This window comes from Talpa occidentalis, unplaced genomic scaffold (assembly GCF_014898055.3).
Source record: "Talpa occidentalis isolate TD23 unplaced genomic scaffold, MPIMG_talOcc4v2.1 talOcc4.7, whole genome shotgun sequence".
Classification (NCBI taxonomy): Eukaryota; Metazoa; Chordata; class Mammalia; order Eulipotyphla; family Talpidae; genus Talpa; species Talpa occidentalis.
In genome coordinates, this window is record NW_023605083.1 from 133,249,824 (window position 1) to 133,273,452 (window position 23,629).

General features: G+C 63.0%; 1 protein-coding gene across 1 annotated transcript; it reads right to left on the reverse strand.

Moving 5' to 3' along the window:
• Positions 1–114: 114 nt before the first annotated feature.
• QRICH2 (glutamine rich 2) lies at positions 115–22,103 on the reverse strand. The gene is made up of 20 exons (XM_054689056.1): positions 21,615–22,103; positions 21,074–21,481; positions 20,053–20,112; positions 19,679–19,786; positions 10,187–14,933; positions 9,522–9,607; positions 8,948–9,042; positions 8,465–8,579; positions 5,823–6,077; positions 4,956–5,078; positions 4,808–4,882; positions 4,513–4,677; positions 4,271–4,392; positions 3,817–3,882; positions 3,560–3,661; positions 3,072–3,272; positions 2,604–2,751; positions 2,228–2,315; positions 1,514–1,633; positions 115–316 (listed from the first exon to the last, which is right to left on the reverse strand). The coding sequence occupies exons 1-20, from the start codon at positions 22,101–22,103 to the stop codon at positions 117–119; spliced, it is 7,773 nt and encodes a 2,590-aa protein (XP_054545031.1). The 3' UTR covers positions 115–116.
• Between the last annotated feature and the right edge of the window lie 1,526 nt (positions 22,104–23,629).

Consider the following 23,629-nt stretch of genomic DNA (forward strand, 5'->3'; position numbering starts at 1 on the left):
TCTAATTCTCAGGCTGGAAAACAGCCTGGGGCCCGCCTCGGCCCCCAGCAGCGCCTCCTTCCTCCCCGCTCTTGAGCCGGGCCCAGGAAGCCTCACCAGCCGGAGCTTCGCAATGTTTATTTATAGCTCTGCTCCGTCAGCGGCCCGGACCGCGGGCCCCGGGTGGGCTCCTCGAGCCCCTCCCCAGGAGGCACGTCCACATGCAGCCCCTCGGGCAGGCTCCCCGCCTCGCTGGGGCTGGACTGGCGGGCGGTGTTCGGCTGGGAGAGGCGGCCCTCGGAGGACAGCGGCCTGTCTTTCCGCTGACTCGGGGGAGCTGTGAGACAGGAGGGCGACACGGCTCTGCCTTGCCCCCCACGCCCCCAGCAGCCTAAAGCCAGGGGGAGCCCGGCCTGCAGCAAGGGGAGCCCCTCACACTCCACAGACAAGCACGCTGTCGGGGCCGCCGGCCTTGGGGCTGTTGGCTCTGCCGGGGGGCCTGTTCGGCAGCGTTCACACAGACAGCGCAGACCTTCCCTACGGCACCCTCCCCGCTCCTGCCCTGGGCGTGGACTGTGGCGTGCTGGGGGGCAGGAAGCTAAGCACCCCGAGAACATGTCCCGGGAGCCAGGCTCACAGGCCCGTGCCTCTACCCTCCACTGAAACCCTCTCTCTGGGCCCGCTGCCCTTGGTTTCCAGCCCTGGCAGCTGGGCACTGAATTCCAGCTCTAGCTGTGTGACCCTGGCCAGGTTCCTTAACCTCTCTGGGCCCTGGTCGTCTGAGCTGTAAGCCCGGCTACGAGGCCCTGCCTCTGAGTGCTGGCATGAGGACAGCTGGCTGGCACATGATAAAGCCCCTCCAATAAAGGTGCGGCGCGTGACCTTCAGCAGCACGTCACGCCTGCTGTTGCCCTGCCCCCGGGCTCTCACTGAGTGTGGAACTGGGGGTGCAGAGCCCCTAGGGGTGGGGCCACTGCAGTGTTACAGGAGGGCCACACCTCCCCACAGATGCTGGGGGCTGGCTCCGAGCAGCACTAACCCAGCACTAACCCCTAGTGACACGTGAGGGGAGGGCCAGACTTTTCACACTCGCTTGGAAGTGGCCGGGGCACCCCCCACAGGCCGGCGTCCCTGCCTGGCCCCCACGTGTGACTGGGTCCTGGGGCTGCAGTGCCCTGCCTTCAGGCAGGATTCAGTTCCTGGGGGTCAGATCGGGCTCGGAGGCGGGGAGGTGTCCCTCGCAGACAGTGGCCCGGGGCCTGGGGCAAGGCTGGGGGCCAGCAGCGGCAGGACATGGGCAGGGTGGCCGGAACCTGGGGCTGGAGCCGCCTGTTTCTACCGTGGGGCATCGTGGCCTCCGCCCAGCAGACCAGCGCCAGCAGGCCCTCGAGTTGCCGCGGGTCTCTCCCTCTCCCCGGGGCCCCAGCCTTCCACTCCTGACTCTCTCCCAGCAAGTAAGGGTCACACCAGGTCGCAGCGGGGCCAGGGCCGGGGCCGGGGCGGGTGGCAGAGCCCGGGCCGGGCGCGCAGGTACCTGAGTTGTCTCCAGGCAGCATCTGCGCACTCTGGGGCCGCAAGGGCAGCTGGCTGTGCTCTCGGAGGGACTGCTGGCGCTGCGGGTGCAGCCGGGACGGCTTGGCCTTCTTCGTCATCCCTGGGGACCACGGGGACGGTCAGCTCAGAGATGCCAAGTGAGAGCTGGTGGGGGCGCCGTGGGGATGGGTAGAGGGTGCTCACAGCCAGCCTCATGGGGGGCCCCTTGTCAGCGCTCATCACCCATATGTCCACCCGTCCGCCCACCTCCACTGCGCTGTGGGGACAGCTCACACAGGCCGGGGCCGGGCGGGTGCTGACCCCACGTGTGCGGTTCCCAGGGGAAGGCTGCCCAGCACACCCCAGGTCCGGCTAGCAGTGGGTGTTCAGGGGAACCACTGGGGGATGCCTTCCGCAGGGGGCTTAGTGGAGGGTGTTTTGAGTTTTGGGGTGGGGCTTGGCTGAGGTGAGGCTGGGACGTGGCTGAGGCAGGGAGGCAGGCTAGGGGCATCTGAGTGGGAGATCAGTAAGAAGAGGGCCCCCGACACCCCAACCAAGGCTGAACGTCTGTCCTCCACCGGCAGGTGTTTGCAGGGGGCGCTTGGAGACCCAAACCAGGAGAAGAGGAGGTGGCCAGGCCTGCCAGGAGGCAGAGGGGCATGTGGGATCTGTGCAGGAAGTTGGGGGGGGGGCCTCTCAACTCCTTGATACTCACTGTCCTTGCTCAGGACGCCTGGCAGCCTCGTAGCCATCCGTCCCTTGTAGATGTGTCCATCCAGGCCCAAGATGTCCACCTCGTCGTGCTGTGGAGGCGCCAAATCTGTCACCCTGGGTGCTCAGAACTCTCTCCTCCCCGCCCTCCTCGAGGGGTCAGGTCCAGGCCCCTCCCGACTGCCCTGGGGGCTGGGGCGGGGTGGGGGGGGGGGGGGGGGGGGGTGGGGGGGGTGCAGAGCACAGGGAGCAGCCAAGTAAAAGCCTGAGGCTCAACTAGGTCCTCAGAGGCAAGGGCCCGTGGCCGCCAGTGCTTCTTCCAGAACACTTGAGAAGCGGGGTCGCATCAGGGCCCTCCTCCCCGCACCCCAGGCCCCCACCTTCATGGCAATCTGGATCTCCTCGGTGGGGTACAGGCCCTGGGGCAGGTGCTGCAGGCGGTTGCGGCGATAGGGATAGGTGAGGGTGTGGCTGCCCCCGCAGCGCCGGGGCACCGTGGAGTAGGTGTAATCGGACATGTCTGGCACCCTGCTGCCAGGACAGCGGGGTCACCCGAGCAGGTGCTGCAGGGACAGCCCTGTGCTGGGGCCCGGCCGGAGGGGGCAGGGCTGCTCTCTGCAGGGTCTGTGGGAGCTGGGGTAGGGAAGCGGCCCGGGAGCTGGGGTTGAGGGGAGCACTGCCCACAGGGCATCCCGAAGACCACGGCACACACAGCACGCACACGCCTCACACACCCACACACATGTTCACACACGCCCACGTGTCCTCACGCCAGCGCACACGCACCCTCCAGGCTTCCTGCGGTGGGAGGGTGGCCTCCCGCCGAGGCCCGGGCTGCATGGCCCTACCGTTTGTAGCAGGGGGCGCTGGGGCACTGGGCCTGCAGCAGCTCACGGATCATCTGGCTGTTGGCCTTGACCGAGCCCCCAAAGTGGACCTGCACCTTCTCGATGTCCATCAGCATCTTGGAGTGCATGGTGCGCAGCCGCCCCACGCTCCGCTCCATCTGCCCCAGGTCGCCCCGCGGGAAGGAGCTGCCCAGCTTCAGGCTGCTGGACAAGGGTGGGCAGAGGCGTAAGGCGGGCGGGGGCCGAGCCACTCGCAGACAAAACCCTGTGCTGCACCCCAGTAACCACCCCTTTTTAAGCAGAATCAATGAGGCAGGAGCCCTTTCCACAGCACCCAGGGGGCCGAGGGCAAACTTCCAGGGAAGGGTCCAGAGCTGGGAAAATGGCCAGAGCTGGGAAGTGGTTCCCAGTGGCTCGAGCAGCCCTGGGCCCCGGCTGGAAGGAGGGGAGTCCCTAGAGGGAGCCCGTGGGGCAGGCGCTGCCCATACTTGCGGCTCTGCTGCCGGATCTGCTCCAGTTCAAAGACGGTGTAGGGGCGGGTGGAGCGGTGGCCAGGCAGGCCCGGGCCCACGGGAGTCACAGGGATGATTCTGGGCACGGACAGAGAGGGGGAGGGCCAGGTGGGCGGGATGCGGGCTGAGAAGCAGGGCAGGGTCGGGAACGAACCAGGGGGGAGGGGGAGAAGACATGGAGGCAGGAGGGAATGGAGGCCCGTGTGGGTGCCCGGCCCCACGATGCCACTCACTGTCCGGTCACGGGTGTCTCCAGGGGCCGGTCACAGGAGAGGCAGTGGAAGTGGACCAGCAGCTGCCTGTTTGGAATGGCATCACGAGGGTGAGCACCCTCCTGGGGGTCTGGAGCGAGCGACACGGGGAAGCCCGAGGGCTGGGCTTCCGCAGGCCGGGCCGGCCGGGAGCTTGGCTCTCTGGCCACTGAGGCCCGGCGGGCCTGCTCCCAGGCCCGGCTGCTCCTGGGCACGCCTGCTTCCGGGCACACTTGCAGAGCCCACCTGTCCTACCCAAGCCCAAGAGGCAGGTTCCTAAGGGCCTGGGGCGGGGCCGGGGGAGGGGAGGGGGGCCGCATAAGCCTCGGGGGCCCTCTGGCGGCCACGAGTGGAAATCCTGGGGTTCAAGCCAGGCCAGGTCCTCCAGGACTTCACGGGACCCCTCAGGGCACCACCTGCCTCAGCCGGCCCTCACCTGCGCATGGCGGCGGCCTCGTCCGCCTGGTAGAGTGGGGAGCGCTCCTTGAGCTGCTGCCGCAGCGACTTCCAGCGGTCCTCCAGGAGCTGCTTCACCGGGTCCAGCTCCAGGCGGTCCAGCTGCAGGGTGGGAGGGCAGGCGGGGGCAGGCAAGCTCTGAGAAGGCCGTGGGGGCAGCAGTGCCCGCAGAGGATGGCGCTGCCCCAGCCCGGGGGCCCAGGAGGGCCCTTCTGCCCCCACCTTGCTGTCCATTTCTAGCAGGAGTTTGTCCACCATCTTCTGCCAGTCCTGCTCCTGCCCGCTCATCTTGGCCACCAGCTCCTGCATCATGTGGTTCAGCTGCTCCGTGGTGGCATCAAACTGGACACGGCTCACCTTGGCCGCCAGGGCACTCTTGTCGGCTTTCTGCCAGGGAGAGAGAGGAGGTGGCACCCCCGTGGGAGAGAGCTGGGGAGGGCCCCCGCTCCCGTCACCCCCTCCACTTCCGGCCTGCAGGGAAGGGTCAGTGAGGCCCCAGCCCCCGCCCGAACCTTACCACGTCGATCTCCATCTCCAGGTGCTCCCTGTTGGCCTTTTCCCGCTCCAGTTTCTCGATGCCCTGGTACAGCACCTGGCAGAGAGCAGGGACTAAAGAGCAGGGAAGGGAGAGCAGGGGGGCGCCGTACCCCCACCCCGGGCCTCACGTCGATGTCCTTCTGCTTCTGGCGGTGGTCCTCGATGAGGCTGCTGGTGGTGATGTTGAGCTTCTCACAGTCGCCCTGCACCTGCAGGATGGCGCTCTGGACGTGGCCCAGCAGCTCTTCATCCTGAGAGAGACAGGAGGAGGCTCCCCAGGCTGCTGCTCACCCCCCGGGATGGCTGCTTCCTTCGTAAGTCGGTAATTATGGCATCAGAGGGCATAGAAGCCAACGTCAGACGCCGTCTGGCTCTCGTAGACCCCACAGCTGCCGCCGACAGTGAGGAAGACTCACCGCCCGGGTCCACCTGCCGGGACGACTCCGGCCCCACCTCCCTAAGAACTAGGCCCCGGGACGCCTGCAGGGGTGTCACAGGGGCACGGCCACCTGCCCTGAGGGCCCTGCTTCAGGTTGAGTCTGAGTTCCGGACCCCAGGCCCTAAGACAGGGGCTCTCCCTGCCAGTCAGAGGGGAGTCGGGAGGGCCTGGGAGACTCCTGAAGGGGTCTTTTGGATGCCAGTCCCAAAGCTGCCAGGAGGGGCATGGTCCCCAGGGGCACAGGAAGCTCGGGGAGAACTTGCAGGCGCTCGGGCCAGCCTGACCCCGGCCACACCGCTGTGTCCCCGTGCACGTCAGTGCCCATGCCCCGAGGCCCCCACTGGCACGGCTCCCCCCCGGCCACCCCACAGAGCCAGCTCTGCCACGGTCCTGGCGTCGCCCAACAGCGGGACCAGGGATGACTGTGTGTCCCTCCAGGGCTCCACCATGGAACATGGACCCCTGGTCCCCTCCCTGGGGGCGCACTCAGCCACCCCTCTCTGTGGGCTCGGCCCCTGCGGGGCCCGTGTGGCTGTACCAGGAGGGCGGGGCTCACCTGGCTCTGCAGCTTGGCTTTCTTGGAGGGCCGGGAGGCCGCCAGGTTGTTGACCATGTCCTGCAGCTGCTCGTAGCGCTGCACCAGCGTGCTGACCTGGTGGCCCAGGTCCAGGCTGCAGGCCGGGCAGGTAGCCTCCGGGGTGAGCTCGCCCGGAGCTTGGGTGATCAAGGTCTTTTGCGGAACCATGCTCATGGACAGCAGCGTGGAGGAGGAGGCCAGCATGTTCTCGATGATCGCCCTGAGCTTGTCCAACTGGGTATGGCGAGAAGGCAGGCGAGGCGGTGAGTGGGGCCCGACCACGTTCCGCCCACGCAGTCAGTGCCAGCGCCCGCTGTGTCCCTCCCCTGCCGGGGTGCAGGCAGCCAACCCCCCTGTGCCCTCAGCCGCGTGGCCCGTAGGAGCAGCTGGCCTTGTGCCAACCCACAGTGCAGTGTTCCAGGGAGGGGCGTGTGAAGGGAGCCCTTGCAGGAGTTGAGTGTGAGCACACATCTTCCCCAGCTAAATTCCAGGGGGGTGCTGTCCACTGGTCAGTCCACAAACCCTCAGAGGACCCTGATGCCCCTACAGGTATCACTCCAGGCTCAGAGCCGCGGGGAGGTGAAGGGGTGGCCCCCAGGCTCTGTCCCCATTTAACTTGTGATGACCAGCCCCAGGACGGGAGCAGGCTCCTCCCACTGGTCCGGGAGCTCAGAGGCCACAGGATGGGGTGGGCTCCAGGACACCCAGTGCTGGGACTGGCCCAGACAGAGGGGCTGGGCCACCCAAGGCCGAGCTCTTGGAAGTAAGAGGAGCGGGAGAGACACTGCAGGCCCGGGGCAGCCGTGGCGAGGGACACAAAAGCGCCGGAGAGCAGAATGGAGGAGGCAGGGTGTTTGAGGGCCATGGCGAAGGACGGGGCCAGAGGCGCTGATGCACACGGGGACACAGTGGCGTGGCCGGGGCCAGGCTGGCCTGAGCGCCTGCAAGTTCTCCCCCAAGTTCCCTGTGCCCCTGGGGACCGTGCCCCTCTGGACCGTGCCCCTTCCGGCCAGCAGGCCTGTGGCTGGCGCCCGAAAGCCTCGACTCCTCTGAAGTGTCCAGAAGAGTCTGCCCCAGGACCTGGGACAATGAGGATGGACTAGTTCTCTCTAGAAGAGAGAGGCCAGCGGAGACTTGAGGGCGGCGGCCCTGGGGGGCAGGAAGGGCCAGAAGGAGGAGCCGCCTGAGGAGGAGAAGCAGCCATAGGTTTGGGAAGAGGAAGCCAGGGGGCCTGAAAAGGGAGCCTCGACAGCAAGGGAGGCCCACCCAGCGGGGAGCAGCCTCTCTCAGAGGTGCAGGAGGGCCCAGGAGGCTGCCCAGCTCAGGTGGGTGCTTCGGAAGGACGGGTGCTGCTGCTCACCCCACAGGACAGTTGGCCTGGGGTTGCAGAACAGCAGCGCCACCGCCCAGCCATCCCGGGGTGGTCCAGAGTGTGGCCTCTTGGGTCTCACGGGGGCTCCTGACATGAGCGCCTGTGGCCTGTGGCCTTTCCTGTCTGATCGCTGTGCACTCAGGATGGTTCCTGGTCCTCCTCACTGGGACTATTCTGGGGTGCTAAGGATGGCGTCACTCAAGATGAAAAGCAGACATGATCAAGAAGACAAACCCAATGTAAAGGCGGGCAAAGGATTTGAACAGATGTTTCTCCACAGATATGAAAATACAGAAAACGATATTCAATGTTGTCAGCTGCAAGGGAAATGCAAACCGAACAGTAACGAGACGAAACTTCACATCTGTTGGGGCGATTCTCCTTTGTTTCGAAAGAAGGAAAATCGATGAGGCTGTGGGGAAATGGAAACCCTCGCACCTCACTGGTGGGAACAGAAAAGGGTGCAGACAGCAAGGCAGTTCTGCAAATGCTTAAACAGAGGAACCACTGAACCCCGCAATTCCACACCCAGGCGTATGACCACCTGGAACGGCAACCTGTGTCTACACTGAGAGTCGAACATGAGGGTTCACAGCAGTGTTACTCGTAATATCCAAAGGCAGAAACAACCCACACGTCCTTGCGCGCGTGCGCGGGCCAGCTGGCTGTGGTCGGGCGACATGGACTATCACTGAGCCGGGGCAAGGATGCAGTCCACGCCGCAAGAGGTAGCAGCCTCAGAAAGAGCATGCGAAGAGGACAAGCCAGATACAAAGGGCCACAGGCCACGGGTATGAAGACCGCAGAGCGGGTGAGCTCGCCGAGACAGGACACACGCCCGCCAGGGCCCGGAGGGGAAGTGCCCGGGGCTGCTTCCGGGGAGATGAAATGTTCTGGAAACCTGCCGCGGCGATGGCGGCACAGCGTTGTCATTGTACTAAGAGCTGCTTGTTCATCTGCGGAGGGTGAGCTTTAGGAGATGCCGGTTTTTTAAAAGATGAGGGGAAAGACTTGATGCAGTCGAGATACCCTGGAGAGGCACCTTCCCCTGCACAGGGGACACACCTGCCGACGCGCCTGTGGCCTCAGAGCTGGTTTTGGATCGGGGGGACTGAACTCTAAATACCACCCCCCCAAAACACACATCCGCAGGGGAACTGAGGAGCAGCGGAAGGGCAGGGCACCCCCAAGTGCACAGCCAGCTCTGAGAAGGTCCAGTCCCTGCGGCTGAAGCGCCCGGAGCCCTCACCTGGCTCTGCAGGTAAAGTGAGGCTTCAGAGACAGAATTCTCCATGGTGGCCTTGCCGCGCTCTTGACTCTCCCTCAGCTCCGCCAGCTCCTTCTCGATGTCGGACACGGTGAGTCTGTGAGGACAGCAGTCAGCCTGGCCCCGCCGCCAGCCCAGGGCCCAGGCCACGCGTGCTGTCAGGGACAGGGTCCCCCCACCACCTCCTGGGAATCCCAGGCCTGACCTGTCCTGGCAGGGGGTGCCCTGGGAACTGGCCCAGCCCTGCGTAGGGAGGGCTGAGTCTAGCCAGCGCTCTCGCTCTCCCCGGCGTGCTGGGAGCGGGACCTGCGGGGGAGGGGGGGGTCCCCCCAGCAACCTGAACCAGATAAGGGCAACCTGAGGGCAGAGGCGCGCGCGGTGGGTTCTGTGTCCGGTGACCCAGAGGCTGCGCCCGCTCTCGGGCGGAGGGCGCTGACGGCAGCACTGGCTGCGGGGGCGCGTTACCTGAGGACCCCCAGCTGCAAGCTCAGCTGGCCAGGCTTCAGCTCCTTTCCTTTCTCCAGCTCTCCGCTGTCCAGGATCTTTTCAATCTTCTCCAGCTGCAAACGTGGGAGAGGCGGGGCGGCCGGCTGGAGTTCTCGGCTTCCCGCGGTGCCTGAGCCGAGCAAGCCCCTCCCGCCCCTGACCCCTATCCAGCCCTCCGGGAAAGCCGCATCCCCTGCTGACTTCTCGGCGGCCGCCCTGGCCTCTCCTCTCCCCTGACATCCCCGCGGCACCGAGACTGAAGCCGTAGCAGCCCCGGGCCCTGACCGCCGCCCCGGCAGTCCCACGGGCTTGGCCCTGACCCTGCTCTGGCACAGGGGTCGCTGGGCACCAGCACACCCCAGGGAAGGGGCACAGGCTCCTGGAGCGCCGGTCTCACAGCCAGGACGCGCGCACACGGACCCAGAGGTGCACGTCCCGGCCGCTGGGCCGGCAGACCCGGTGAGGCAGCAGCGAGCGGGCGCCCACCCAGGTGCCAGTGGAGGGGGCACCAGAGGCGCCCACAGGCAAAGCGGGCAGCCGCTCCCAGACTTACTTTGGCTTTTTCCTGCCGAAAGTCTTTGGTCAAGTTCTTCAAGGTCTTCAGCTGCTCCTGCAGGTCGGGCGGCATCGTCTTCTTGACTGAGGCATGAGGCCGGGGTCAGAGCGCGCAGAGTAACTTGGGGCCCCGCCCCCCCCCCGCAGAGAGAGGACCCAGAGAAGGACAAGTCTCATCGCTATCCTGCCTCTCCTGGTGAGCTGGGGGGCGGGAGGGGGGAAGGTGGAGCAGGGGGTCCCCACAAAAAATCCCCCTACAGCCTAATAACCTAAGGACTTGGGGAATACTGACCCACAATTCCCACCCGGCTCCAAAACCTTCATTCTTCTCTGGCCTGGAGTTGTGAGTGGGCCAAGGTCGGGTTTGATGCGTCCACACTCTGTCCCCCCCCGCCCCGCAACTGTTGTTTCCAGCACCTCCCCCTTCTCCCCAGCTGGCGCCCAGAGGCCCATAAGGAAGCAGAACCTGCCTCGCCCTCCCCTGCGCCCCTGCCTCCTGCAGGTTTAATTCTCCCCTTTGGATCGTGAAGCCCACAGGGGGCCCAGAAGGCTGCGCTCTCCACAGGGGCTCGGGAAGACCAGGGTGTGGAGACCAGGGGGAGAAAAGGATGAAATCAACTTAGAGCAAAGCTGGCAGGCTCCGCCCCCACAGAGCTCACCCACCCATCGCTCCCAGGAGGAGCTGTATCTTCTCCAAGTCCGTGAGGCCGGCTTGCGCCTCGTCCACATCCTTCAGGCTTTCCTTCAGCTCCGTGTACAGGCTGACGAGCTCTCCCAGCAGACGGAACGTTTCCACGGCAAAGGGGAAGTGTGGGCTCAATCTCTCAAGCGAATCGCGTCTTTCTCCCTGAATGCCACTCTCTTCCCATGAGACTTGGTGGACTTGGTCTGGAGCCATCTCCGTCTCCGTGGAAACTTTAAACTGGTTTGGATCCAAACCCAGGTGGGCGTACGCATCTACTCCCCGTGAACGCAGGGAATCTGGAAAGGTGTATCCATGGCTACGCTCGTCTACACCTGGGGTCATCTGGTCAGGCCGATCTGGACCAGGTGATACCAAAGGCTGTCGACCTGGGAGCGCAGATCCCACATGCGTGCTTAATGGTGGCTGGGCTGTGCCAGGATGCACCACGCCCTTCTGGTATACATCTGGTGGTGCCAGACCTTGGCTGGCTGGGACAGGTGATGCCTGACTATACTGATCTCTGCCAGGAGGTTCCACGCCATGCTGATACTGGTGCGGGGACGTAAAACTTTGAGCATCTGGGCGGAATTCTGGAGAGCCACGAGGCTCTGTGCCCGGTGGTATGAAGTCCCGCTGATACTCTTCAGGTTGCAACAAGCCACGCTGATCGGCACCAGGCTGCACAAACCCATGTGGGTAAGCACGAGGACGGCCCAAGCCACGAGGATAGGCACCAGGCTGGACAAAGCCACGAGGATGGACACTAGGCTGGACAAAGCCACGAGGATGGACACTAGGCTGGACAAAACCACGAGGATAGGCACCAGGCTGGACAAAGCCACGAGGATAGGCACCAGGCTGGACAAAGCCACGCGGATAGGCACCAGGCTGGACAAAGCCACGAGGATAGGCACCAGGCTGGACAAAGCCACGCGGATAGGCACCAGGCTGGACAAAGCCACGCGGATAGGCACCAGGCTGGACCAGACCGGGTGGGTGTGCCCCAGGTCTGACCATGCCAGGTTGAAGGAAGTCATGTGACTCTGCAGCAGGCAGTAACAAACCACGCTGTCCCACTCCAGGTTGCACCGAACCAGGCTGACCTGCACCAGGTTGCACCAAACCACCCTCATCTGTGCCAGGTTGCACCAAACCAGGCTGACCTGTGCCAGGTTGCACAGAACCACCCTCATCTGTGCCAGGTTGCACCAAACCAGGCTGACCTGTGCCAGGTTGCACAGAACCAACCTCATCTGTGCCAGGTTGCACCGAACCAGGCTGACCTGTGTCAGGTTGCACCGAACCATCCTCATCTGCATCAGATTGCACCGAACCAGGCTGACCTGTGCCAGATTGCACAGAACCACCCTCATCTGTGCCAGGTTGCACTGAACCAGGCTGACCCGTGCCAGGTTGCACAGAACCAAGCTGGTCTGTGCCAGGTTGCACCAAACCAAATCCAACCTGATACATTCCAGGTTGGACCAAACCATGCTGATACATTTCAGGGTGCACCAAATCAGGATAGCCTGCATGAGGTTGCACCATACCTTGCATATACATCCCAGGTGGGACCAGACCTTGCTGACCTGCATCAGGTTGCATCAAACCTTGCTGACCCATTCCAGGTTGGGCCATAAGAGGGCGATGCATTCTAGGGCGCACCAAACCAGGCTGACCTGTATAAGGTTGTGCCAAACCAGGCTGGTAAGTACCAGGTTGCATCAAACCATGTTGATGTGCTCTAGTCAAGGCAAGCTGACCTATACCAGGCTGGACAATGGCAGGTTGACCCACACTAGGCTGACCCACACCAGGCTGACCCACACTAGGCTGACCCACTCCATGCTGGACCACACCAGGTTGACCCATGCTAGGGTGACCCACACCAAACTGACCCATGCCAGGCTGACCCACTCCAGGCTGGACCACGCCAGGCTGGGCGATGCCAGATTGATCCATGACAGGTTGACCCACTCCAGGCTGGACCATGCCAGGTTGGGCCACACCAGGCTGGGCTACACCAGGTTGATCCATGCCAGGTTGACCCACTCCAGGCTGGACCATACCAGGTTGACCCACGGCAGGCTGGTCCATGCCAGGTTGACCCACACCAGGCTGGACCATGCCAGATTGACCAATGCCAGGTTGGACCATGCCAGGTTGGGCCATACCAGGTTGACCCACTCCAGGCTGGACCATGCCAAGTTGATCTATGCCAGGCTGGACCATGCCAGGCTGGTCCATACCAGGTTGACCCACTCTAGGCTGGACCATGCCAGGCTGACCTATGCCAGGCTGGACCATGCCAGGTTGACCAATGCCAGGTTGACCCATTCCAGGCTGGGCCACACCAGGTTGACCCATTCCAGGCTGGGCCATGCCAGGTTGACCCATGCCGGGCTGGACCATGCCAGGTTGACCTATGCCAGGCTGGGCCATGCCCGGTTGACCCACTCCAGGCTGGACCATGCCAGGTTGACCAATGCCAGGCTGGACCATGCCAGGCTGGGCCACACCAGGTTGACCCACTCTAGGCTGGGCCATGCCAGGTTGACCCATACCGGGCTGGACCATGCCAGGTTGACCTATGCCAGGCTGGACCATGCCAGGCTGGGCCATGCCCGGTTGACCCACTCCAGGCTGGACCATGCCAGGTTGACCAATGCCAGGCTGGACCATGCCAGGCTGGGCCACACCAGGTTGACCCACTCTAGGCTGGGCCATGCCAGGTTGACCCATACCGGGCTGGACCATGCCAGGTTGACCCATACCGGGCTGGACCATGCCAGGCTGGGCCATGCCCGGTTGACCCACTCCAGGCTGGACCATGCCAGGTTGACCAATGCCAGGCTGGACCATGCCAGGCTGGGCCACACTGGGCTGACCCATACCAGGCTGGACCATGCCAGGTTGATCCATGCCGGGCTGATCCACTCCAGGCTGGACCATGCCAGGCTGACCTACACCAGGTTGGACCACACCAGGTTGACCCATGTCAGGCTGACCCACACCAAGCTGACCTATGCCTGGCTGACCCACACCAGGCTGACCCATGCTAGGCTGACCCACGCCAGGTTGATCCACGCCAAGCTGACCTGCTCCAGGCTGGACCACACCAGATTGACCCACATCAAACTGGACCATGCCAGGCTGACCCATGCCAAATGGGACCATGCCAGGCTGACCCATACCAGGCTTGATCATGCCAGGCTCGACCATGCCAGGCTGACCCACACCAAATGGGACCATGCCAGGATGACCCACACCAGGTTGACCCATACCGGGCTGGACCATGCCAGGCTGACCCATGCTAAGCTGAACTATGCCAGGCTGAATCATGCCAGGATGATCCATGCCAGGCTGGACCATGCTACTGGGCTGGACTATGCTGGGCTGACCCATACCAGGCTGGAACATTCCAGGAGGGAACACACCCAGCTGACCCACACTGGGTTGATCCATGCCAGGATGACCCACACCAGGCTGGACCACTCCAGGCTGACCCATGCCAGGGTGGACCATGCCAGGCTGACCCACACCAAACTGACTCACACCAGCCAAACCAGGCTGATCTACACCAGGCTGACCTGCCTCAGGTTGTGCCAGGCTAGATAGGTATGCACCAGGTTGCATCAAAGCACTCTGGCTTCCACCAGCTTGAACCACAGCAGGCTGACCAGCCCTAGCCTGGATCGCACCATGCGGCTCTAAGACAGGTTGGATGAGGCCAGGTATCCCCAAGCCGGGCTGTTCTAAACCTTGCTGGCCTGCAGCAGCTTGCATCACACCGGAAGATGCCAAATCATACTGGTCTAGAAGAGGAGAAGCCAATCCTTGCTGCTCCGCAGCGTACGTCACAAATCCATGCTGGTCTATGCCAATGGGCACCAACCCACGCTGATCCATGCCAGGTGGTCTTATACCACTCTGGGCCCTGTCCAGCTCTTCCCTGCCATGCTGGTCTGTACCAGGAGGCATCAGACCAGGCTGATATGGACTAAGTGGACCCAGATCACGCTGATCTATAGGGGCCAGTGCAAACACTTGCTCATCTCTGCCAGGCACAAAAGGTAGCCCCATACCATACTGGGTCATGTCAGGCTGGCCCAAGTCCTGCTCCATCCCTGGCATCGACATGCCAAGCTGACTCACAGTGTGGGGCACTACGCCCTGCGGAGAAGAGATAGGGTGCGGCAGTGCACCCTGATCCATGCCAGGCAGTCCTAATCCGTACTGATATGGACTCTGATAAATGTCACTCTGGCTAAAGCGCACCCCCACTTGATGATCTGGGTACGCGTACGGCTGCTGCTCCCCGGCCGAGGGGAAGTCCTGCTGGATCGGGCCAGGCTGCGCCTCTCGTGCATCTTGTCTCAGAGGTGCTAAGCCATAGGGCTCCCTCGACCTGCGGCGTTCTGAATCGACTCTGGAGTGGGAAGGAGGGTGAGGGGGGAGCTTCGCCAGGCCAGCTGGGTGCTGCTCTCTGGCAGGAAGCCCTGCAGCTGAGGCACCTCTGCTCTGTGCCTGGCCAAGGGCCCTTTCCATGGAGAATCTTGGGCCTCCCGTGTCGGATGTGGTCTGCTCGGAGCCTGATTCGTGGGCAGAATATGCACTGCGGTCAGTACTTGGATGCTTGGAGGAGGGGGCACCTGGCACGTCTCTCCCATTCGGTATGGAAGATGGCCTTTTGCGTTTAGGGAGGCCCATTGTTGACTCTGAGCCCTGGTTGAAGAGGAAGAAAGAAATCAGTAACTACAAGTAAGACAAGACGGTGAGATTTGGCGGGAAGGAGAGCTGGGCTATTTGGCTTTAGGGCCCTTGGAGGAAAATCCCCTCTGGCTCCAAAACCTAAGTGGACACAAAGATAGACTGACACACTCAAAAGGCAGGTCTCTGGGCTTTTGAGAGCCTTCATATTTGCAAATGGCATTACGATCCATAATGTCCTCATTGGGCCTCCCTGGTGGCGCAGGGGTTAGAGTCTTAGTGCTATCAAGCTATCACCAGCCACTGCAGCACAAGTTCGATCTCCGGGCAGGGAGCTACCCACATGGCACAGCAGACCTCTCCTGTCTCCCCTCTGCTCCCCTCAGCAGTGGATTTCAGTGGATCCACCTTTTCTGCTCCCCACTCTGGTAAATCCTCTCACCTCCAGCTCTGCAGACCTACATCCCAGTTCTTCTAATCAAAAATAAAAATGGAAAAAGAGCAACGTACCTGCCTTCTTCGCTAATCCTGACAGTGAGCACAGGCTGCAAGAAAATGGCAGGCTAGGCCCTCACCTGGTAAAACCCAGTGGCTGCGAGGTGCAATCAAGCAAGGCAGACACCAGGGGGCACCACCTGGGCAGCCACCTTCTAATTCTGTCACCTGTGCCCCAGAGAGGCCTGCGCCCTTGGCCTCAGGCTTCCGCAAACAAAACAAAGGAGAAAAGGAAACTGAGGTATGGAGAGACTGTGGAAGTGAGTACTGAAAAGACACCCCAGGCCTCGCTGATGTCAGGAAGTCACCTGAGATGCGAGGGCCACGCCACAGGTTACTGCCCCACAGTCAGAAATGAGAAGAGCAGAAAACAGGAGGAAATCTTCAGCTAAGCTACGAAGCCAACCAGTCATTCTTTCCTTTTTTTTAAAGATAGATTTATTTATTTATACAAGCACTGGGTACAGTCAGAAGCACAGGAGGGTGAGAGGATTCACCAGAGCCAGAGCGGGAGCAGAACAGGCAGACGGATAGAGTACACTGCTGAGGGGAGCAGCGGGCACAGCAGGAGAGGACTGCATGCCATGTGGGACCCTCCCCCGGCAGCCGGGGATGGAACCAGTGCTGCAGAGGCTGCAGGCAGCTTCGCGGCCCAGGGCTCAACCGCTGCGCCACCGGGGGAGGCCCACCAACCAGTCACTCTTGAAGAGCCTCAGGAGGGAAAAGTGACTGAGTGAGTGTCCTAGGGCAGCTGCTGAGAGTGACCACAGACGGAGAGGCTTAAAGCAGTGCAAGTCGTGGTCCTCCCTAGGGGTGCAGGGGTTAAAGTCTCAGTGTTGTCAAGACCATTGCCAGCCACTGCGGCCTGAGTTCAATCCCCGGCCAGGGAGCTGACTCACATGGCGCAGCAGACCTCTCCTGTCTCCCCGCTGCTCCCCTCAGCAGTGGATTTCAGTGGATCCGCCTGTTCTGCTCCCCACTCTGTCTCTGGTGAATCCCCCCACCCCACACCTCTAGCCTTCTCGGCCACATCGCTGGCCACATCCAGATCAGCCAGGATGGTCTCCCGGGTCAAGATCATTACCAAGGCAATCACCCTGCAAGGCCCCTTTGCCATACAGCTGACACCCGCAGGCTGTGGGCATGAGGGCATGGGGATGTCTGGGCCATTCTTCTGCCCACCACAGGGCTGAGAACCAAGTCCTGCTTTTACAGAACAAATATCTGGAATTCTTAACAGCTCCAGGGCTGGCAGGGAGGGGGAAGGGGTCGAGGCTGGTCAGTTTCCATCGAAGGCAGCACGTGAAACCATATCATGTCTGAGGATGTCTAGAACTGGGCACAGTAGGAGCCGAAGCTGCCGTGGCGCCCTCTCCCGGGCCTCTAAGTAACCACGCAGCGGCCCACGGCCCCCTCCCTGCTGGAGCGCCTGGAGGCCAGGGCACAGCCTTGCTTTGTCCCTCACGCCCTGTGGCCCACACCTGGGTTTGCCAGGGAAACCAAGGAGTCTAGAGTCAGACCCCAGTCGCTCCCTGCTGAGACGATGCCAACTCCCGGGCCTTCCCACGTCATCACGATCACCGGACCTTCGAAGGCAAGTGTGTCCAGCGCGCTCTCCCGCCGCACCTCAGGACGCCTCAGCCCACACCATTTTATGATGCGTCATCATTTTATGTCTTAGCAGGAAAGCTGGGCGAGCACCCCACCTGCCATTCCCATCACCCCAGGACACGACCACGTCCTTATTCCTGTTCCTCTGGGGACACAGCCTAAGCCCAGACTTTCTCGTTTGACTCAGCCAGCTGACATCCGGGCCAGCCCTGGACGCCCGTCCGAAACTGCTGCTCTGGTCTGGGTCCCGACGCGGAAGCCTTCCCAAGGCTGGTGACAGCCCCGCTTGATCCCGCCTCCGCCCAGCAGGGCCCCTGTGTCAGGTGCTCCTTTCTGCTTTATAAGCCGGTCGTCCCCCAGACCTCTGGACGGAGACTGTCCTTCACCTCAGACACTCTTTCTGCATAAGAACCACGGGCTCAAGGCCCCGGGCCTAGTGAGGTGGGCACTGCAAGACCCTTCTGTCGCGGACTGTCTGCCTCTGGGGTTCTGGCTATGCCCGATGCCTTCCCGGGTCACAGGGAGGTGCACCCTGCTAGAGCGCGGCTTGGGCCTCCTGCTTCCGGCAGGCCTCTTGCCTTTTCTCACCCCTACAGGAGGGATTTAGGAAGAGGAGGAGGAGGCAGCGGCAGCAGCAGCTCTGGTGCAGGAGCAGCTTGAAGAGCCACCCCGTGGCCCACCAGAACTTGCTCTGGGACACAGCACTAGTCCGTCCTCCGTCCGCCCATCCCGGCCCATTGCATCGAGCAGCTCCTCTCCCTCAGAATGCAAACTCAGCGCCGCCCCCCTCGGTGATGCAGATGAGCTTCCGTGCTGACCACACACTGCCCGTGCTGCCCGCGCCGTCCTCCAGGGGTGCTGTGGATGCAAGCAGAGGAAGGGCCTGGCGGGTGCCTCAGTTTCTCCACCTGTCTACCAAAGCCCACAGCAAACCTTAAGGGGCTTTGAAGCCATGATTTCACATCCCACCACAAACCCACAAGGCAGGAGAAAGCGGTCTCGGGGTGCTTGCTCAGCGTGAGCCGGCACAGCTCTTTCCAGAAGGGGTCCTCTTGCTTCTCAAGTGTGTCGGTAGGAGCAACTGTGAAAGCAGTGACACCTCCCGAGCCCTGGAGCTTTGGACGTTGTGCGGGGGCATCTGCCCAGAGCAGGTGCTAGTGCAGGAGGAGCCCTCGGTCCTGGCTGCACCTCTAGGTCTGAGCCCCAGAAGACAGGCTGCTCACTTCAGACAAACCACAGAGATCTGGCCAAGATGCTTCGGCTTAAAAAAACACAGTGAGGAGAGAGCGAGGACCTTTCCAGCCCTCGCCCTGCTTTGCAGGCAACTCTCCCAGTTCCTGCAGAGGGCGGGGGCTGGAGACCAGCGAGGAGACCAGAGAGGTCACCGGTGCCCAGAGAGCGCGGGCGTGCCCTGGACAGCCACTAGGTGGCGCCAAAAGGACGCGCTCTTCGCCTGGCTTGGTCTGGTGTGAGCTTTAGGGGGAGACCCCGTTGCACAAGGCTAGGGAAGGGAAAGGCGGAGACCAAGAGCGCAGCTGACCCCCACCCTTGAAAATACCCATTTTCAGGGCCTCCCCGGTGGCCCAGAAGTTGAGCACAGCACTGTGAAGCTGTCCGCAGCCTCTGCAGCGCCGGTTCGATCCCCGGCAGCTCCCCGGCCACCGGAGGCGGGTCCCACATGCCGCCCGCTGCTCCCCTCAGCAGTGTACTTCGTCAGTCTGCCTGTTCTGTTCCCGGCTCTGGCTCTGGTGGATTCTCTCACCCTCCCGCACTTCTGACTGTACCCAGTGCTTGTATAAATAAATAAATAAATCTTAAAAAAAAAGAAAATACCCATTTTCTGGGCCTCCTCTGGTGGCGCAGGCGGTTGAGAACAGCGCTGTGAAACTGTCCGCAGCCTCTGCAGCACCGGTTCGATCCCGGCCAGTCAGCCAGCGAGAATCCCGCATGGCGCAGCAGACCTCTCCTGGCTCGCCCACTGCTCCCCTTAGCAGTGTATTTCAATCTGCCTGTTCTGCTCCTCACTCTGGCTCTGGTGAATCCTCTCACCCTCCCGTGCATCTGGGCTATACCCCAGTTCTTGTATGCATGAATAAATAAATCTTAAATTAAAAAAAAAGGCCCATTTTCTTCAGGGGGAGTGGGGCGGGGGCTTGAACCAACATGGCTGCCTGCGCCCGGCCCCAGCACAGGTGGACATGTCGCCGGCATGGGGACATCCCCCAGGGAGGGTGTGCGTCCAGGGGGGCACCTCATCCATTCACAGTGAGGACAGCCCACCAGGGAACATTGAAAAGCGATGAAAACCCATCGAAAAATTTTCTATTCAACCAAGTGGCCAAGCTGAAAGCAGCGGGAACTGGCAGACGGGCAGGCAGGGCCCCCCGCACTCCCCCGGCCCCTTCTCTTAAATTGGATCCTGTCCATGGACAACTTGACAAGCTACCTGCATCCCAGAGCCACCTGCGGCTCCTGGAGTTCCCCTCTGTGTAGGCCCACATGTGAAGGTCACATGGCGCGTGAAGATGGGGACACTAAAACCACCCAGTGTGGGACCCACGTGAAATAAGTGAAATAAGTCACGAGCACCCCATCACGGAAACCATGCGACCGGCAGAGAGGGGGACTCCCAACTGCGGCCGCCCCTGCAGCACCTGTGAGGCCCTCCAGCCGTCCGTGATGGCGTGCTCCAGCTCCTCCCAGGTGACCATGGTGGCCTCTTCTACATGGGGCTTCATGTGCAGCCTCTGCTTCATGACTTCCTGTCAGAAAACACACCCCCGGAGCACCTGGTTTCACTCCAGGAAACTTCAGGGACAGAACAGAGGTGACAGGCGGGCCCCCCACCGCCCTAGCACCGGGGAGAAGTCGCTGTCCAAGTGATGGGTGAGTCAACCCTGCTGGAGGCCTGGGCAGGGGTGCAGTGTGCCAGAGACAGAGACACGCACCTCCACGCTGCAGGGAGGCTGCCAGGGGGCTGGGGTGGGGCACGAAAACCCTCTCCAGGGCCCCGCAGGCAGCTCCTCACCAGAAAAGCCTCCTGCTCTTTGAAGGCTTGCTCTAGTTCTTCCACCCGCTGCACGATTTTCTGGAAGAGAGTTCAGACATGGGAGATTCAAGCAGCCCCCCCATGTGGGTCCTACACACGCGTGCACACATACACACACGTGCACATACACTCAACCCATGCACATGTGCCCACCCACACATGCACACTCACGGGCTCATACACAGGCGTGCACCCTGTCACTCAGGCTCAGGGAAGAGACAAGGTATGTGATCTCAGAGAGGCCGGCGGGCTGAGGGGGCTGCTGGGGACAGGGAGCCAAGAGCAGATGTGAGTGCAGGATGGAACCCCTTGGTCCTGGGGGTCCTCACCCTGCCCACTGGGGCTGGCCCCCTGCAAAGAGAGGCTGGGCCCCCTCAAGGGTGTCGGATTGTGCCTTTTCAAGGAAAAAGTCCCTCAAGAGAGCGAAAGCCAACTGCTGGCATGTCAGTTGCTCCTTATACCTTGTGCACATCTCCAGAATCCAAGGCTCTAAGAGGTAAAACAGGACTTCATCCTAAAAAGCACCCCAAAACCAAAGAACCACGGGCTTTCAAAAGACAGGCTTGGGAGTTGCGGGCCAGAGGGTCTTGGCCGCCTCCGCCCGGCACCTTCCCAGCCTGCCCGGCCCGCCGTCCCCCCAGCTGCCTTTGCAGCCCCTCCCTGGGCGCCTGCCTCGCTGCTCCCCTTCCCCTCAGCTCTGACCCGACCTGGGCCCCCTGTGGCGCGGCGGCCCCGCTCTGCCTGGCATCTCCGGGCTGCTGGGGTCCCTGGGCCACTGGAAGGCGCGCGTGCTAAGGATTCGTGCTTCCAGGGCGCAGGACACACGGACGCCCGCGCACCCCTGCTCCCCGCGGCTCTACCTGCGCGCGCCTCTCAACACCCCCTTTCCTCGATCTTGTTTCAAGGGCCATTTCCTCGCCCCACATCCTGGCTCAGGCCCCTCAGGGCGAGATCGGGGAAGGGGTGACTCAGCCCCAGAGGCGTGTCCCCGCGTCCTCACCTGCGGGGTCAGCTCAGGGAGCACCTGCCCCTTTTGCTGGGCTTCCTGTGCCCATGGCTGGACCTCCTGCTCCGTTGGCTGGGCCTCCTGCGCCCCTGGCTGGGCCTCCTGCGCCCCTGGCTGGGCCTCCTGCGCCCCTGGCTGGGCCTCTTGTGCCCCTGGCTGGGCCTGCTGCGCCCTTGGCTGGGCCTGCTGCGCCCTTGGCTGGGCCTGCTGTGCCCTTGACTGGACCTCCTGCGCCCTTGGCTGGGCCTCCTGCGCCCTTGGCTGGGCCTCCTGCCCCATTGGCTGGACCTCCCGCGCCCTTGGCTGCTCTTCCTGCGCCTTCCGCTGCGCTTCCGCCGCCTTTCTGTACATGTCTCTCAGGCTCCTGGAGTCTCTCTTGCCGCCCGGGTGCTGATCCGTGCCCTGCCAGGGAGAGTGTGGGCCGCGTGGGGCCAGCGGCGCCCGGCTGTCCCTGCTCCCCCGCTCCCTGCTCCCCCCTGCTCCCAGGGCGCGCCCAGGTGGCATGCCCGGCCCGTGAGCAGCGGCGGCCACTGACCTCGGCGTCCTCCTTGACGTGTCTCGCCGTGGCCCTTCCCGCCACCCAGGGCTGCAGCCTGGCCGCCTCTTTGTCGTCCAGCCACTCCTGCGTGTCCCGGCGCATCGTGCCCTCCGTGGCGGTGAGGTGGGTCACGATGCCCTGCACCTGACTCTCCATGGTCTTCAACTGCTGGCCCAGGTCCTGCACCTGGCTCTCCAGGTCTTTCACCTGGACCTCCAGCCTAGCCCCGCTGCTGCGCCGCTTCTCCTTGGGCGGCGCCCCCTGCAGGGCGCTGAGCGAGGCGCGCGGGGTCAGCGCGACGCGGCTCTGCTCGGGGGACGCGGCCGACTGGAAGTCGATCAGGGTGCCCGTCAGGTTGAGGCTCTTGAGCATGGCCACGAGGAGCGTGTGCAGGGCCGTGAAGTTGACGGTGCCCACCTCCGGGGTGCCGATGGCGACGTCGGCCAGCTCCAGGAGGGACACCCTGGTGGCCGCCGCGGGCAGCATGGTGCGCACGGTCCGCGCCGGCGAGGGGACAGGCGGCCGCGCCCAGCTCGGCGTCCGGGGCCTTTCGGGGCGCCCCGCTACCGGGCCCAGACGCCCCGGGCACCGTCCGGAGCCCGCCTGGAGGGCCGAGAGGAAGCGTCGGGCCGACCCGGGACCAGAGCTCGCCTCCCCCGCGGGGTCAGGGTACCGCGGCCCCCGCCCTCCGCCGCGCTGCCCTCCGGTCGCCGCCCCCAGTCTCCGAGCTCGGGCTCGCGGCCAGCGGACGTTTGGAGCAGGAGCGCGCCCCGCTAGCTCCCGGGGGGGGGTGGCCCCCAGCGCCCCCAGGATTCCGCGAAGAACGCACCCAGCGGAGCCGGCAGGAAGCCCGCGCCGGAGGGACCGCCCATTCTCAAGGCCACCCCAATGGCGGGTGGGAACCCGTCTTCACAGGGCCTGGGCCAGCCAGAGCATCCCCTGAGGCGCTGCTGCTGTTCCAGAAAGCCCTGTGGGGCCTAGCCCAGGCACCCGCCTCAGGGGGTTCATCTGCTTGGGGGGGGCTACCTAAGGTTCAGCTAGACTCCAGGCTCCCCTAATATAGAAACACCCAGAGGGGCCACGGAGAAAGGATTTAAGGGCATCATGACAACCAGCTGAATGTCCTCAGCTCTTTCCATGGGGCAGGGGGCACAGAACTCAGGGACACAACCTGTGACCTTGGCCCCTTGGAGACGGCTGGGGATCATCTTGTCCAGTCAGAAGGGAGGGCAGCGTGGAGACAGGCCACTCCCAGAGGTCCAGGCAGCGCTGCCGGGCCTGTCCCTCTCACCACTGGCATCCAGTGAGATGCCAGCATTTCACTCACAGGAGGCAGGACTGGTGTGTGCTCCAGAGGCCTGACTCCCACACCAGATTCTTCCGGAGAGCGTGTGAAACTTGTATGCAGGAAAGCTGAGCACCCGCGGATGCGTCTGTACCACGCACTCCTGTTTGAACCACTTTTCAGATCTCGTTTCTTAGTGTGAGCAGGTAAAACTGATTTAATTGAAACTGCCTCCCCACTGCAACCCCCCCCCAAAATACCCCAGTGCCCACGGGGAGTGGGGTGAACCCAAGGATATGTGATCGCCATCGATCCCCAACACCTGACACGCAGTAGGCCTTCGAGAGACAAACGGGAGCGTCCTTGCACTGACGCGCTCGCCTTAGGAGAAACCAGGTGTGCTCACAGGTACGCGGGAAGCCCCAAGCACCGGCTGCGCTGGAGGCCATGACGTGTAGGTCTCAATTCTGAGTTGAGCGACTTTCCAGAACGTCACGCCTCCTATGCCAGCCGGAGCCAGCACAGCTCCGGGTCCTCGGCTTGTCACGTCCCGGAGACGCCGCATCATGCCAGACACTAGTCACTCAATGCCAATGGAAAGAGCACATTCTAATAGGCTGAGCCTGGTCCTGGGAAATGTCTAGCTAAGGGCTTCTGCTAAATAGACCTTTTAAAACCTCTTAGAAACAGGGACAGCAACGCTGACTGGCGGTGGAGACGGAGGCGT

Excerpts from the sequence above, each read along its gene's own strand:
- QRICH2 (XM_054689056.1), bottom strand. The coding sequence starts at position 22,103 with ATGCTGCCCGCGGCGGCCACCAGGGTGTCCCTCCTGGAGCTGGCCGAC. Across the intron at positions 4,883-4,955 it reads AGAAGCAGAAGGACATCGAC|GTGCTGTACCAGGGCATCGA; the intron begins GTGAGGCCCGGG and ends GCTCTCTGCCAG. Across the intron at positions 4,678-4,807 it reads TGGAGATGGAGATCGACGTG|AAAGCCGACAAGAGTGCCCT; the intron begins GTAAGGTTCGGG and ends TCTCCCTGGCAG.